General features: G+C 46.6%; 1 protein-coding gene across 2 annotated transcripts in view; it reads left to right on the plus strand.

Moving 5' to 3' along the window:
* Window positions 1-11467, plus strand: part of ahcyl2b (adenosylhomocysteinase like 2b) — a 38069-nt gene extending 26602 nt beyond the window's left edge. Inside the window, exons 9-17 of one of the 2 annotated variants that reach the window (XM_056577915.1) lie at window positions 736-799; window positions 1900-1988; window positions 2474-2544; window positions 4956-5050; window positions 5698-5796; window positions 6428-6496; window positions 7119-7197; window positions 8115-8235; window positions 8695-11467. In XM_056577915.1, the coding sequence (XP_056433890.1) occupies window positions 736-799; window positions 1900-1988; window positions 2474-2544; window positions 4956-5050; window positions 5698-5796; window positions 6428-6496; window positions 7119-7197; window positions 8115-8235; window positions 8695-8701 (694 nt within the window). In that variant the 3' untranslated portion in view covers window positions 8702-11467. Of the gene's footprint in view, window positions 1-735; window positions 800-1899; window positions 1989-2473; window positions 2545-4955; window positions 5051-5697; window positions 5797-6427; window positions 6497-7118; window positions 7198-8114; window positions 8240-8694 lie in introns of those variants that run through there. The other variant, XM_056577916.1, reaches the window with a different exon arrangement.
* The last annotated feature ends 1663 nt before the right edge of the window (window positions 11468-13130 follow it).

Below are 13130 nucleotides of genomic sequence, written 5' to 3' on the forward strand. Positions count from 1 at the left end.
TGTAGACGCAGTACTGTACTGTAGTAAAACACGCTGGTGTAGACGCAGTACTGTACTGTAATAAAACCCACTGGTGTTGACGCAGTACTGCAGTAAAACCCACTGGTGTTTACGGTCTGCAGTACTGTAGTAAAACACACTGGTGTTTACGCTGTGCAGGACTGTAGTAAAACGGTGTGTTGTAACGCAGTACTGTACAGTGAGACGCAGGGTAACACTTGTTTTGTACTGCAGCACTGTCGTAAAATGGTGTGTAGTAATGCAGTACTGTACAGAGAGATGTTGTGTTGACCTTCTGCTGTACTGAAGTATTGTACAGTGAGGCGCAGTGTAACACTGCTGTCTGCAGGGTAACATCCTGGTGTGCAGTGTAACTCCGTTGTGGGCAGTGTAACTCCGTTGTCTGCAGTGTAACTCTGTTGTGTGCAGTGTAACTCCGTTGTGTGCAGTGTAACTCCGTTGTGTGCAGTGTAACTCCGTTGTCTGCAGTGTAACTCCGTTGTCTGCAGTGTAACTCCGTTGTCTGCAGTGTAACACCGTTGTGTGCAGTGTAACACCGTTGTGGGCAGTGTAAATCTGTTGTGTGCAGTGTAACTCCGTTGTCTGCAGTGTAACTCCGTTGTCTGCAGTGTAACTCCGTTGTGTTGAGTGTAACGCCGTTGTGTGCAGTGTAACACCGTTGTCTGCAGTGTAACTCCGTTGTGTTGAGTGTAACGCCGCTGTGTTGATCCCCAGGCTGAAGAGGACCACTGACGTGATGTTCGGAGGCAAACAGGTGATTGTGTGTGGATACGGAGAGGTAAGATCCATTCATAACACTGTAATAAACCTGTACTTGTATCTAACCATACCCTACGTCTATTGTTGTAGGATTATGAATATAGATATAATTGTATTCTAATGTATTTTAATGCAATTATATCTCTATTCATATTCCTACAATAATACACTATGTGTATTGCTGTAGGATTATGTATAGAGATATAATTGTATTAAAATGTATTTTATTGTTATTGATATTTAGGACTGTCAGTGTGTTCATTAAGAACAACCACTAGAGGGCCCTTCAGAACCATTAGCATACACTGCATACTGCATACAATAAAAAGCCTAGATCTGTGAAATATTAATAATTTAGGTGTACTTTATCTTCCTTATAAAACATTAGTTTTGTTTGCCGGTCCCCAATAGTTGTGTTTTTCGTGGAAACCGTCTATTCGTATAACATACGATACAAATAGAGTTCAATGTACCAGTGTTATGTATAAAGCATTCGTTGATCATTTGCATACTTGAAATATCGAGCCCATAAACTATTATAAACCCTGCCACTGCAGAGCCCAACTCTAATCCAACGCACTGCACATAAAACAAGCCTTGAACAAAGAGAACAGCACACGTTAAACCAGAGCACTGCACGCACGCTCGTGGGCGAGAGGATGTGGTGTATGACGGATGCGTAGATCAACTTTATTGATCCCCTGGCGGAGATTACTTTTGCGGCCACACAACAGCGGAACAAACGCACCGAAGGCCCGTTTAACCCCAGCGGCTCACAGGCCGTCATAAAGCAGGCTGACAGCGGCAGCCACTAAAGTGCTCTGCCCTGAGGAGGAGGTCCTCCCTAGGAGGGGGTGATCGGTGACAGCGTGTCCCGTGATGCGTCTCGGTCCGGCAGCAGTAAGCTCGGGAGGTAGAGCGGCTTGGCTGGTAACCGCAAGGTTGCTAGTTCGATCCCCCGGCTCGTCCTAGCTCAGCGTCGAGACGCCTCCCCCTCGCTCCGCCGTCGGCGTGTGAACGTGGGCATGAATGGGTGAATGTCAGGCCGTGTTGCAAAGCGCTTTGGATAAAAGCGCTGTATAAATGCAGTCCATTTACCGTGTACCGTGTGGTCCGCAGGTGGGGAAGGGATGCTGCGCCGCCCTGAAGGCCATGGGCTCCATCGTGTACGTGACGGAGATCGACCCCATCTGCGCCCTACAGGCCTGGTAGGAGAACGATCCCCGTCTGTCCCCAGTCTGCTGTTGGGTGCTCTGTGTCCCAGTGGGGTGTTCCGTGTACGCAGCCTGTTATTGACTCAAGCGGTGGAACAGCACAGCCTGTGAGAACACACTGGTTGTATACAGCATGGGTCTTGTTACAAAGTACCAGGCTTTGGTTGCATTTTACCCGTTCAAGGTCATTTGAAACGTTTGAACCGTGTGTTGTTATATTGTCAATATAACTATGTTTATTTGCTCATGATTCGGCCCCCGTGTTAAAATCGATTTGACTTCATAAGACTGTTGCATTAGATATAAAACATCACTCTAGCAGCAATACAAAAGTTAGGTCATGGTGTGTCATAGCAGAATCAAAGAACCATCTGGATCAAACATGGCTTCCTTGTTTCATCCCCTCCTCCTCCTCCTCCTCCTCCTCCTCCTCCTCCTCCTCCTCCTCCTCCTCCTCCTCCTCTTCCTCCTCCTCCCAGTATGGACGGGTTCAGGCTGGTGAAGCTGAACGAGGTCATCCGACAGGTGGACATCGTCATCACCTGCACAGGTGAGCAAACTCTCCGTCTCTCTCACCCATCCTGTTCTCTGTCCGTCTCTCACCCTCACCCTCTCATCCACCATTGTCTGTCTGTCTGTCTGTCTGTCTGTCTGTCTGTCTGTCTGTCTGTCTGTCTGTCTGTCTGTCTGTCTGTCTGTCTGTCTGTCTGTCACCACTCTGTCTGTCACCACTCTGTCTGTCACCACTCTGTCTGTCACCACTCTGTCTGTCTGTCTGTCACCTGTCTGTCTGTCTGTCATCTGTCTGTCTGTCTGTCATCTGTCTGTCACCTGTCTGTCTGTCTGTCACCTGTCTGTCTGTCTGTCACCTGTCTGTCTGTCTGTCTGTCTGTCTGTCTGTCTGTCTGTCTGTCTGTCTGTCTGTCTGTCTGTCTGTCTGTCTGTCTGTCTGTCTGTCTGTCTGTCTGTCTGTCTGTCTGTCTGTCTGTCTGTCTGTCTGTCACTCACCAATCTCTCTGTCTGTCACTCACCAATCTCTCTCTCTGTCTGTCTGTCACTCGACCCTCCCTCTTCAACCCCTCCCTCACCCTCTTTGTCCCTCACTATCTTCCTCAGCTCTAAGGAAAATATATCTTTAAAGGTCTTTATATTGACGAATGTCTTCTACCAAAAAGCTTAGTTTAGTCACTAATGCATCCAACAGCGCTTCAATGAAGCCTCTCTCGGTGTGTGTGTGTGTGTGTGTGTGTGTGTGTGTGTGTGTGTGTGTGTGTGTGTGTGTGTGTGTGTGTGTGTGTGTGTGTGTGTGTGTGTGTGTGTGTGTGTGTGTGTGTGTGTGTGTGTGTGGGGGGGGGGGGGGGTTTACTTTAAAACCCATCAAACCCTGATCCGAGCTCCCAGTTAATGGGGCAGCAGATGCTTCACAGCCGTCCTCCATCAGGCCCCGGCGCTGGTGTTAAACGCCCGTCCCCGGCCCGGGCAGTGTGTCCGCGCCGGGCCCCTGGCGCGGACACACTGCCCGGCCCGCCCCCGGCCCGGGCAGTGTGTCCGCGCCGGGCCCCTGGCGCTCCATTACTCCAGCTCTGTAGTAGAGTGCCGTGGGAACCGTCCCCGAGCCCCGGAGCCCCTAACTGGGACAGAGGCTCTCAGTCTCTCGTTACTCACCTCTCTAACAGCCCGCTAGGGCCCCTCGGGAAGGGGCGGAGCTATACGCTACATTAGCCGCTAACGCTACCGGAGCTTGAGCTAGTGTATTGGCTATGTGCTAACGTAGCTGCTCACGCTCGACATGGCGGTTCCGACGGTGGCCGTTCACACTTCACGTATCGAATACTATTGCCCACGCGGCGAGTTACCTGCTGTTAAATACGAGTATACGCCCAATAGAGGGACTCAATGTTTTATTGGATGTATTTAATATCCGTTTCTTGTAAAGAAATTTAATGAAAGCCAACGCAGAGGTTTTCAAAGTCACCTCATTAGGCAGGGTTTAAACAAGTGTATCAGAGTGGGAGTCAAACGACTCATTAGTTGAATGTGTTATTTTCCTTTTCAAACGAGTGATCAGAGAGGCACCCAGGTCATTAAGTAGATTGCATTGTGGTGGAACTCGCACTCGTTAAATGGAGTCGTGGTGAATGACATCCAACAGCAGAGCCCAGACAAGTTAGTCAGTTTTAGTTCGTTTTTTACTCAATATCTGCTTAATATTTCCGAATACTTCAAATAAAACTGCGTAGCTTTATTGTGATGGGCCTGGGTAATAATGTATACGTTTTATATAAGCCCATGTCAGAAGATTGTTCAATCTACCTTAAATAAGTTTCTTGCTGCGTCCCGTTTAAAAAGTACATTAGTGTGAGTAGTTTCTGTTTCCCACGGAGACTTCTACTAAAAAGCCTGGATGCTGTTCTGTTGGATTAGTTTAATCCCTGCTGGGTGCAGTTGTTAATGCCGCGTATTATCCTGTCGTATTAATGTTGTTTAATTGAATGACCCCCACCCCTCCCCCATCCATCACTGTTCTTCATTTCTTCCTTTCAACTTTTCCCTTTCTTCATTCTTTAACTCATTAGTTCCCAAACTTCTTTGCCAGGCCCCCCCTCTGGTTAAGATAAGTAATGCCCCCCCCCCCCCACACACTGTACCCCCACACCCACCCTACTTGGTTAAATCAGGCAACACTCCCTCAGATCAAATGAATTAACCCCTAGTTCAGCAAAGTGATTAAAATAATATTTAGGGATACGAAAGGGCTGTGCTGAAATTTGGTTGACAGTTTTTTCTCAAGTTTTTTACTGTTTACTAGCAGCCGAAATCCCCCCTCACCCCCCCTGGTTTCTTGTGTGAGTGATCGCTCACTCTTCTGGGCAGTGGTGACTCAGAGACGGTCGTTTGTGCGTGACGATGCATCTCTCATTGTGCATCATTTCACCGGCCTGTGACGTTCTTCTTCTGCAGGGAACAAGAACGTGGTGGTCAGGGAGTATCTGGACCGCATGAAGAACGGCTGCATCGTCTGCAACATGGGCCACTCCAACACCGAGATCGATGTGGTCAGTCCCTGACCTTCATATTGTGTGTGTGTGTGTGAGTTCCTCCTCACACCAGTGCTGCATTCCTTCGCCTGTGTGTGTGTGTGTGTGTGTGTGTGTGTGTGTGTGTGTGTGTGTGTGTGTGTGTGTGTGTGTGTGTGTGTGTGTGTGTGTGTGTGTGTGTGTGTGTGTGTGTGTGTGTGTGTGTGTGTGTGTGTGTGTGTGTGTGTGAGAAGCACGTGCTGGCCAACGTGTTCCCATGGTGACCGCCGACAGCTTGACGGCATCGTAACCTTGGGGTTGTGGTGGATGGTCTGCCGTTGTCACGGTGACTGTGAGCTCTCCAATGACTGAGAGCTCTCCAATGTTTGCAAACAAACAATGGCCGACGTTACGGAGTACGGCTCGGCTTAGCGTCAAAGTAACGCCGGCCAGAGTCGGTTTTCCCCAACTAGTACTAGTACTACCAGCTAGTTTATTCAACCAACGCAGTGAGGCCTATACTTGAAACAGATGGAATATGGTTTCAACAGAGACGATCATTACCAGCGAAACTTTGGCCATTTAGCACTTACAAATGTAGTACTCAAAACGCAACAAACAAACAATCAGCATTGTTGGTGGTGGTGGTGATGATGATGATGATGATGATGATGATGTGCTTCCAGGCGAGCCTGCGGACACCAGAGCTCACCTGGGAGCGAGTGCGTTCCCAGGTGGACCACGTCATCTGGCCCGACGGCAAGAGGATAGTCCTCCTGGCAGAGGTAACGCTCACTCACTCTCACACTCGATCACTCGATAACTCGATCACTCAAACAGTCTCACTCACTCACTCACTCACTCACTCAGTCACACAGTCTCACTCCAATCAAGATGTTAGTGGTTCCTCATGTTAACATAATAACAATGAATACTACAGAAATGAGGTGTGTGTGTGTGTTTGGGGGGAGTGTCTACATTCAGAGGAAGTAGAAAGAATCTGTTCTGCATTGTTCCTTTGGTGACAAGCGCACAACCGGTTATTGTTGTTTATTCTCACCGACTCCCCCCCCCTCACACCCCCCCCCTCACACCTTTATCTGCAGCCGGTTTCTGCTTCACATACCAACTACGGGGAACGTTAGCTCGGGCCCAATGCACTCCACTGCAATGCACCACCACATAACCAGTTGACTATTGGCTTCCCAGTATCTCCACACCTACACACACACTGATACACCTCTATACATACTGTGTGTGTGTGTGTGTGTGTGTGTGTGTGTGTGTGTGTGTGTGTGTGTGTGTGTGTGTGTGTGTGTGTGTGTGTGTGTGTGTGTGTGTGTGTGTGTGTGTGTGTGTGTGTGTGTGTGTGTGTGTCTTGGCGTTAATCTCCCTTCCCCCCCTCGTTCTCTTCAGGGCCGCCTGCTGAACCTCAGCTGTTCCACCGTCCCCACCTTTGTGCTCTCCATCACCGCCACCACCCAGGTAAACAGCCAATCAGGGACGGGCGCCAGCGGCGTGCTGTGTGCTGTGATCCAATCACCTGCCTTCACAGTCAAACATCAGTCGTCTGTTTATTTCTCTAATTCAATACAAACATTTGATGTGTTATCTGTAAGAGCAGAGCGTTGGCTGATTGCATTTAATCGTCCTCTGGGTCAAATGTCTTTCTTTCAATGAGATTTAATGTTTGTGTAGTCATGGCATTTGAGTAGTGCCGCGACTGCACTCGAAACAAGATGGTTATCTTGTTGAACTCCGTCCCTGTATCCGTCTCTGTCCGTGTGACTGTCTAACTGCCTGTCTGTCTGCCTATCTGTCTCTGTCTGACTCTGTCTGACTCTGACTGTCTGTCTGTCTCTCTGTCTCACTGTCTGTCTGTCTGTCTCACTGTCTGACTCCTGTCTGTCTGTCATACTGTCTGACTCCTGTCTGTGTGTCTGTCTGTCTGTCTGTCTCACTGTCTGACTCCTGTCTGTCTGTCTGTCTCTCTGTCTGTCTCACTGTCTGACTCCTGTCTGTCTGTCTCACTGTCTGACTCCTGTCTGTGTGTCTGTCTGTCTGTCTGACTGTCTGACTCCTGTCTGTCTGCCTGTCTGTCTCTCAGGCCCTGGCTCTGATAGAGCTGTACAACGCTCCTGAGGGTCGCTACAAACAGGATGTGTACCTGCTCCCCAAGAAGATGGGTAAGACAACTTCCTGTTCTCACCGCTCACTTCCTTACTGGTTAAACCAACCCTTTAGAGATGCCCTCCCTCCCTCCCTCTCTCCCTCCCTCCCTCCCTCCCTCCCTCCCTTGATGCGTTCAGTCACAGTGCCTCAGACTCATGCAGCTCTATTTGGGGCCATCATCTATAATACATCCAACCCATCTGAGAGGAACCTGTTCTGAACCGTGACTTGTGTTTACTTCCACATTACCGGTAGTCTGGCGGTCACTTTGTTTGTCAGTCGCCCCTCCTCGAGGGAGAGGGAGGGGGCGGGGAAGCACAGCGGGCGAGGGAACGAGAGCGGGGGAGAGAGAGACGGGGAGGAACAGGGGGAGAGACAGAGGGAGACAGTCAAAAGTAGGTCACCCTGTCAAAGACTGTTGCTGTCTGCGGCAGCGGTTTGCAGGGCCAGGACCGAGTGGGAAGGAGGCAGAGGGAGAGTTGTGCAACAGAGGAAGACGTTAAAAGCATTTGATGAGGATCAGGTTGAAGGTTTCAAACGAAAAAGAGATGATGATGATTGCCGCAGTCTCAAGCCCTTTGAGACTAACTGATTAAGGGCTACATAAATACAATTGTCTTGAGTTGAGAGGCATTGGGAGTGAAGAGATGCTCAATAAACAATGCATGCTCTGCCATCACAAGCTGCATTACAGATACCACCGTGAGAGACTATTGAATTTGGTCGAGACTGCTTCAGCTTATGCAATAAGGAATGGATTCCTGCCTGCTCATAGCCACATAATGGAGCCATCGTTTATTCATTCTCTTTGTTTGTTCTTGGTTACTCATTTTGTTTGATGGTTCTTATCGTCGTTCCTGCCGTTTGTCCGTGCTCCCTTCCTGTCCTCATTCCTTGCCTCCTTCTCTCCTCTCCTACTCCCCCCGTCCAGATGAGTACGTGGCCAGCCTTCACCTCCCCACCTTCGACGCCCATCTGACGGAGCTGAGTGACGAGCAGGCGAAGTACCTGGGCCTGAACAAGAACGGCCCCTTCAAACCAAACTACTACAGGTGAGACCGCCTCGCACCCACAGCCAATCGGAGTCAGCACGTCGGCCCGACCGGAGCACGCTCTCATTCTGTCCACGCGCAACACAAGGAAACACAAATGATGGAGCACCAGGACACGTTCACGTCTTTTAGTGGCCTCGTGCCCTGCGCTTGAATTTGCCTTTGGGAAGCGTGACGTTTGTAAGAATGTGTGTTGTTTTAATTCTCGTCTTTCATAGCAGAGGAAAACCGCCTTGTTGTGAACTTTACACCATATTATCATTCATTAAAAATAAATGTAAAGAGACTTTACAAATCTGTTTTTAAAGTTCTGGGGCGCACTGGATGTGGAAATGTTTGTTCTATTTAATGTTTCATTTAAGTACTTGTGTTCCTCGTTAAGCTGTAGCCCTCAGAAGACCCCCCCCCACCGTGTCTGACATTTAATTATCCGCTAACTGACTCATTCGTCCTCCTCAGGTATTAGACGACGGCGACGCAGAACCGAGGAAACGCAGATACTCGACGAATCGCACCGAGCCAGAGAGGAGGAGGAGGAGGAGGAAGAGGAGAACAAAGTTTACACACACACACACACACACACAAGGGGAGGTGTGTGTGTGTGTGTGTGTGTGTGTGTGTGTGCTTTGCGGAGAGGGGGGGGGGGGGTACCGTGAGAGATTTGTAATGAGCAGAGGGAGGGTGGACGAGGCTGGATTATTTTACCGCTTTTCCGCCGTCATACTATTTATTTACACTAGACGATTACAGGAACCTTTGTCAAAGCTGCTCCAGATGATGTAGACCACCCTCGACCAGCCCTCCTCCCCTCCCCGCCCCAACCCACACCAAACCCCCCCCCCCCCCCAACACCATACCCCTCAGATCAGTTTATTCAATCTCTTCACGTCTCAAACATACGTGTGTCAAGTCTTAGTGAGCCCTTTCGAATATACTCCCTCATTGTCCCGTTATTTTTAAGATCTTTTAGTTGGATGAATTTAATGACAATGAGGAGGAAAAAAAAGCTTAAACGTTGATTTATATTCTGTGGAGGATGAAGAGACCCTCTCGAGATTTCAGTTTATTGTCGTTTATTTTCTCACCTTGATTTTGTACTCGTGATTTTGTTTGAATTCTCTTGTGATACAGGGAGGGGTGGGGCTTAACTCAATGGGCGGGCTTATGTGGGATCTCAGGGTCCAATCATATCTGTCCTTTTTTATTTGATAATTTCATTGAGATTTACTGTTGGTCATTTCGGTTGATTTCTCTTTTTGTACGCGTTCTCTTGTCATTTGCTTTTAGAGCGATCCAGAATGACTGGAAAATTGCTGACCCCTTTTTGTTCAGGTGGTCCTGCGTTCGTCTGTCACTCAACCTCAAAGGCTTTTGTGATTGGTTCTTTCAATTTCTCCCCTTCCCAAATGCTCAGTTGATGCCAGTGTTGAAGTGATTAAAACTAAGCGTTTAAATTATTATTTTTTCGTTTTTCTTTGTTTGTTTTTTTAACACAGGGAACTTTTATCCCTTCTTACCAAGCATTATTAAACTGTATTAGAAGCATGCAGGATGCAAGATCATTACAATGGGGTATATATTTAGATATTTATATAGAAATTACAATTTTTTTTAAAGATCATTTTCTTTTTGTTTTGCTTTTCCTTTCGTCATCCAATATTGTTACCTTAAAAAAATTCTACTTCTATGTCATTATAAAGATAAGCAATTTAAATGTTCTATGATAATTCTATGTGTAATAAATGTAACACTCATTTCCAATACTGTGACAGAGAATATTACGAGAGGGAAAGAAGGAGAGATTGATGACAATTGTACCAAGATTTTCTGCCAGTGTGGTACTTCAAATGGATACCCTTTAGATGGGCTTTGTTTAAAAAGAGTATAGTACCGTCAATATACTATACGATGATAAACTTGTATTTGTACCGCTGGTCATGGGGTTGTGTGTAATAGAGGCCATGAAATGACAAACACACTCATGCAGGTGTTAACTCTATTCCAAGTCATCTTTTCAATCCCACATGAAGTCAGAGTTTGTGTGTGTGGTTGTAGTGAGGGAATTTAAGTATAAATTCTTGACTATTGTAATCAACGGTGATAACGTCTTTTTTCGAAGCCCTTGTCCACGGCTCACTTGCATATTGAGATTTGGGTAATCTGTTTTTGTTTCCGAAAAACGCCGGTCTATAACCATGTACAAACAAACATAGACCAAAAGGTGAACCCAAAAGAAATGGATAAAAAAAAATCAGTTATGGTTAGCGATCATTTCAATAAGTTTACAGGAGTCTGAAATATCTTCTGACCCCTTTACACACATTACTGTATCGCCAGTTTTCTTATGTGATATCCGAGAAAAAAAGGAGACATGAAATTAAGTGGAATTTCAGAAAATGCAACACTGTGAAAAAAAAGTGCACAGAGGCGACCATGCACTCCCGTACACCACGTTTATACCAAGGCCTTGCCCCCTTAACGCCATATAAGGTGTCCCATATTTCCGTGCTTCCTGTAGAACCACCCCTCATTTATGCCAATCAGACTCCCCCCCCCCCCCCCCCCCTCCCCATCAAGGTTCCTCATTAAGGAACTCTTAACGAGAGTTCATCTGATAATTGACCATTTACGTTTTTCGATATTTCCGTTTTCTTTCATGGACTGATTGCGTTAACGGTTATAGAATTCACCATTCGTTCAAGTAAAAATAGTATTTTTTTTCTTTTGGTCTGGGAGCTGGTCTGTCCGTCAGTCCGTTGTGAGTCTTAACGTCTCTTGTTTTGTAGAACACCTGCTTTGTGGCCAGTTCTCTGAGGACCCAGTAGACCCTTTGGGGGTGGGGTTCGGGGGTTGATTGATCCATTGGGGTGTAACCAGGGGGAAAGACACCAGCATTGTGTATAGAAATATATTATATATATATATAAATATATAAGATATACACACACCACAACCTGTAAAGTGTAAGAATGAGAGCAGAATCACCTTGTATTTATTTGTCGAAAATCCTCCAAAGTAGGCTACAAAACTGGAAGGAAATCTCCAAAAACTTGCTGTCTCAAGAAAACATACATTTAAAATATTTCAAGTGATCAATCTAGATGATGAGCAATAATAAAACATACAAAAACCCTGTAATCTAAAATGAATAAAAATGTAAAAATTTTACCCGTCTGTGTGATTTGTTGACGTCATATGTTAGCGGCAAATGTTAACACTGTCAGTTTTCCTGTCAGAGGTAGAAAGTGGAAGGCTCTACATTTCCCTACAAGCCAATATGAGCAATGCGAACTATACTTATGTTTATAATACAATTAGTTTAATTGTAAGTGGAATGAGATTGATCCTCATAAAATTTTATTTTTCTCTGCGTGTGTGTGTGGTAAGGGTGTGACTTCACATGCAGCTGTCGGGGTATATCATCACTACAATGACCTCATCCAGCCCCCCCCCCCACACACACACACACCCCTGAAGCTATGGCACTCCAACTAGGGATGTGAGACCAGTTATTTGGCCGTATAAACATATCAATTTATTGTGGTGACATTAAACACCATTTAGACTTTAAGTGAACAAGCACTTAGTGGTGGTGTAAGCTTTACACACACACGCACACACACACACAGGCTAATGCTTGTCCCAATTCCTTTACTTGACACCATTACGATCACGGTATGCATCTTTTCAATACATTATTCATGTCCCCAAAGCACACACACCGAGAAGGCTTTGATTAATATGACGAAGGGATGAGTAGATGGTAATTACATTTTGGTACACTCATAGTATTTCGATTCACGTCTCTAACATTTTCAATGTGAAAGATCATTAAAACACTTATTTTCAACCTCACCAGATAAGTCACTTTGGGCTGAATCACTGAATGTGGAGACGATGTGAAATTGTGCACTGTACAAGGGCTCATTGGTTGGCTTCGGTTCGGAGCCCACATGACCTTACAGGAAGACATGCCATAACTGCCTTTAACTGGGATCTGACCACACAAACATTAACAAGTCACGAAACACGCAGTCAAAGTCCTCGCATCGGTGCCATCACCCTAACGTGTGGATACGGGGACGGGTTTGAAAGGTACTGGGTTCCCAGCGACAGCAGGCTCAACTAGGCAATCTTGAGCAATTGACTGTGAGGTCAAGTTCACTTATATTCCCCTATGTTGTGCGAAAAGTGGTCAAAGCAGATCTCAACTTTACAATCCAAGGATATTTACATTTACATTTCAGGCATTAAAGAGGCGCTTTTATCCAAAGCGAAGAAAGATCAAACACACACGCACACAATCTCGCTCTTCACACACCATAGATAATCAATTAGTCAAGTCAATTAAGTGGAGGGGGGTAAAGACTGTTCTCTAGGGGTCCTGGAGAACAGTTATACCTGCACATTTAAGCAGCCGGGGTATGGTGAAAAACATCTGCCCTGTGTCACGGATTTAAAATGTTGCCCCATGGGGCAATTTGTAAATCACGACTCCGATTAATCTATGTTATTTACGTTAGATGTCTTCAATATCTAATTAGCCCCAAGTAGGCTACCATGCACAATAAGGTTGCGTTGGGGAATGGCGGTTGGCACAGCTTCAACAAGAGGCCACCACTGCTGAATGCTTTACAGCTACGTCGTTCTATAATCACCATAGTGTTTTCACGTCGTCTCATCGCATGAATAACAGCCATATTTCTTGCCCTTGCCCTCTGACATTGATTCATCTATTGACATTAGGGAGCGCTACTCCACGGATCAGCTGACGCGTCGCATCCAGCGGTGGACCAATCCCCCGCCCAGCCTGGCCCTTACCCCGCCCTCTCTGGCGCAGTGGCGACCAATCACAGCGGCCGTGGTGTGCATTCTCAACTTGGAAATCTTCTCGA

The sequence above is a fragment of the Gadus chalcogrammus genome, chromosome 19 (assembly GCF_026213295.1).
Source record: "Gadus chalcogrammus isolate NIFS_2021 chromosome 19, NIFS_Gcha_1.0, whole genome shotgun sequence".
NCBI classification, from domain to species: Eukaryota; Metazoa; Chordata; class Actinopteri; order Gadiformes; family Gadidae; genus Gadus; species Gadus chalcogrammus.